The sequence below is a fragment of the Octopus bimaculoides genome, chromosome 20 (genome assembly GCF_001194135.2).
Source record: "Octopus bimaculoides isolate UCB-OBI-ISO-001 chromosome 20, ASM119413v2, whole genome shotgun sequence".
Lineage (NCBI taxonomy): Eukaryota > Metazoa > Mollusca > Cephalopoda > Octopoda > Octopodidae > Octopus > Octopus bimaculoides.
The window spans coordinates 15,880,884-15,883,803 of NC_069000.1; the positions used below are offsets into that span (position 1 = coordinate 15,880,884).

The 2,920-nt window shown below is 36.0% G+C and overlaps 1 protein-coding gene across 1 annotated transcript in view; it reads left to right on the forward strand.

Moving 5' to 3' along the window:
• The first annotated feature begins 860 nt into the window (after positions 1 to 860).
• Positions 861 to 2,920, forward strand: part of LOC106879097 (G patch domain-containing protein 1) — a 25,394-nt gene continuing 23,334 nt past the window's right edge. Inside the window, exons 1-2 of the mRNA XM_014928532.2 lie at positions 861 to 967; positions 2,029 to 2,160. Coding sequence (XP_014784018.2) covers positions 898 to 967; positions 2,029 to 2,160 — 202 coding nt within the window. The 5' untranslated portion in view covers positions 861 to 897. The remainder of the gene's footprint in view (positions 968 to 2,028; positions 2,161 to 2,920) is intronic.

A 2,920-nucleotide genomic window follows, 5' to 3' on the forward strand; every position in this document is an offset into this window, starting at 1 on the left:
CAACCCCAAAACAATACGATGCTAAGGATTTTGCGGGTCGATATTGTAAAACTAACTTCACGTGTGTACCCATAGCCCCATGTAGTCACGGAACCTTATTTGTGGTATAACCTCGCCTTAAAAGAAAAATATATGGTAGTGCGGTTGTTGTATTGGCGACACAAGAATGTTAATCGAAACTGTTCAAGATCAATCATAGGTTGGACGTTCATGTACACTGATTAGAATTGTGAATTTCAATTATTGAAAACGCGTTCCCGGATGGATACAATTGTGCAGAGTCCGTTTGTCTCAATATGGAAAAGCTGTTTGAATGTCGACGTTTGTTTACGATGTTATATTATTATTTGGAATAAATAAATATTCTTGTATTTTTTTATTATTCAATTGATTTTTAATGATAATTTTAATTGATACTTCATTTAACACTAAATTATTTCGAAATTAGAGTACCATTTTAGCCTAATATAGAACTTCGAACAGTTGGAAATCGCAGCCAAATCTTCCCCACATCACATTCTACTGTTTTAGAAAAGGACACATTTGATAAAGTGGTTTAGGATTCCTTGTACATAAAAAGAAAAAAAACAAAAAAAAAACGTGATGGTCAAGGCTGTATTGCCTTTGATCACGTCAAAGGTTTCTGCTCGACAACCTACAAAAATTAGCCTTGCGTTTGTTCCAGAGAAAAGAAACCTTTGACGTGAGACAAATATTTTTTGAAAGGACATCTATACTATAATAATTATTACAGTTACCGAAAAGAAAATAACCTAATGTTGAAAGCACCTTTAATTTGTAAATGCAGCGGCTGCTTGCAAAAGAATTTTCTACCAATTGAAGATGCAGCTAACATTCACTGCTGACTGCGGCGTGTTTTTGTTGCTGTTCGAAAGCATGGCGGACTCGGACGGAGATAGAGACTCATATGTAGTTTTGGGAAAAGCCATTGGCACTGTATTACCCGGTAAATACAATATGAATACATTGTACTCTCTGGAATTTGGCCTTGCGGAAACCTGATCTAAAATCATATGCTGTCATATTCTTGATCGTTTTGATTCATTTAAAACATGTCATTTGCAAGATGGAGGTCTTTGAGCAGTCCTGTACCTGGGAGCTCAGTGCTACATGACACAGTATTCCGTATTCTGTCCCACAAGGTGTTGAGTTAAAAAAAAAAAATCATCAGGGTTGACTTCCTTTTCATCTGCTCTGAAGCGAAATTTAAGTACCAGTGTATATAATGCTAACGATTTAATTAACAATAATCGTACCTTAAAAAATGTGGGCTTGACTTGTGCAGAAGACATATTAATATTTATTGTGTGTATATGTGTGTGTCTAAAGTTTAAGTTAGCGTGATTATTGTGTTATTCGTATTCCGAATTCAAATCCCTTTGAGGCCTTCTATACTTTTCATCCTTCTGAGGTCAATTAAATGATCATTAATCAAAAACGAGGGCCGATTTAATCAACTTCACACTTGCTAAATTTCATGACTCTCTTCTCTTTATATTTGTGTGTGTTTATATGTATAATCATATATTAAAGAAATCAAACGTTAACTGACAGTGCTCTCACTACATTTAAGTAGAACATAAAATTAATTTTTATAAGGAAACGGTTCCACCGATGATAGGCTTTAATGATACAGTCATATGTATGTGTAGCAAGTGATGGATACATCGTTTTTATGTTATTTTTAAATCTCAAATTAATGTTTATAAATGCGTTACACATTGTCACATACACACAAATATTCTAGTTCCTTGAATATCACCGTGTACTACGAATGATAGTTGAAGATATCTCATTGTTAAATTATTTCCCTTTACATCCGCTATCTTACTGCTCACTCAGGTGGTGCTAGTTTAAAAATGAGAGTACTACATTTTTTAAAAAAATGTATATTTACATATACATCAGTGTGTGTGTGTGTGCGTGTATGTATGTATGTAAATATATATATATGTATATATATAACTGTAAGGCTTATCTGATATATTTCCATCTACTTTATTTCAGATGAACCATTGAAACGTCCACTGTCTGTAAATGAATTACCTGTTAAAGATAACCAAGGTCGGGTTCGATTCCATGGTGCATTCACTGGAGGATTTTCAGCTGGTTACTTTAACTCAGTTGGTTCCAAGGAAGGTAAGTGTATTACATAAATGTTAGCAAAAGCATTTTTTTTTGTTTTGTCTTGTTTTACACCCTAGCTGATCTTATTTCATCATCATTGTTTAACGTCTGTTTTCCATGCTGGCATGGGTTGGACGGTTTGACTGAGGTCTGGAGAGCCAGTGGCTGCACCAGGCTCCAATCTGATCTGGCAATGTTTCTAGAGCTGGACCAAACACTCCAAGAGTGTAGTGGGTGCTTTTTACGTGCCACCTGCACAGGAGCCAGTCAGGTAGACCTGGCATCGATCACATTCAGACAGTGCTTTTTACGTGCCACCGGCATGGGGGACAGTTAGGGAGTACTGGCATCAGTCACATTTGGATGGTGATTTTTACATGCCACCGGCCCGAGAGCCAGTCAGTGGGTACTGGCATTGGCCACATTCAGATGGTGCTTTTTACATGCCACTGGAGCCTTTTTGGATCTATTTTAAAACGGGGGCCACAGTATTTTCTTAACAAAACACTTTGAAACTTGGAACACTGGTAGAATGTGTCATATAAAACATCTTTTTCTCTTAGTCTTCTTTAAAAAAAAAGAAATCCCTAAGTTATTCCATGTTAAAGTTGTCATATTTCTGTAATTTCAACCAATCACTGACGTCCATTCAGCCGATATACATTAAGTGCCGACTACATAAACAAACGATTCTGAAACAATTCTATCGGTGATAAAATTATTATTTCCTTGTCAAAAAATGGTTAGGGTTAGGGTTAGGGTTGTTGCCTCT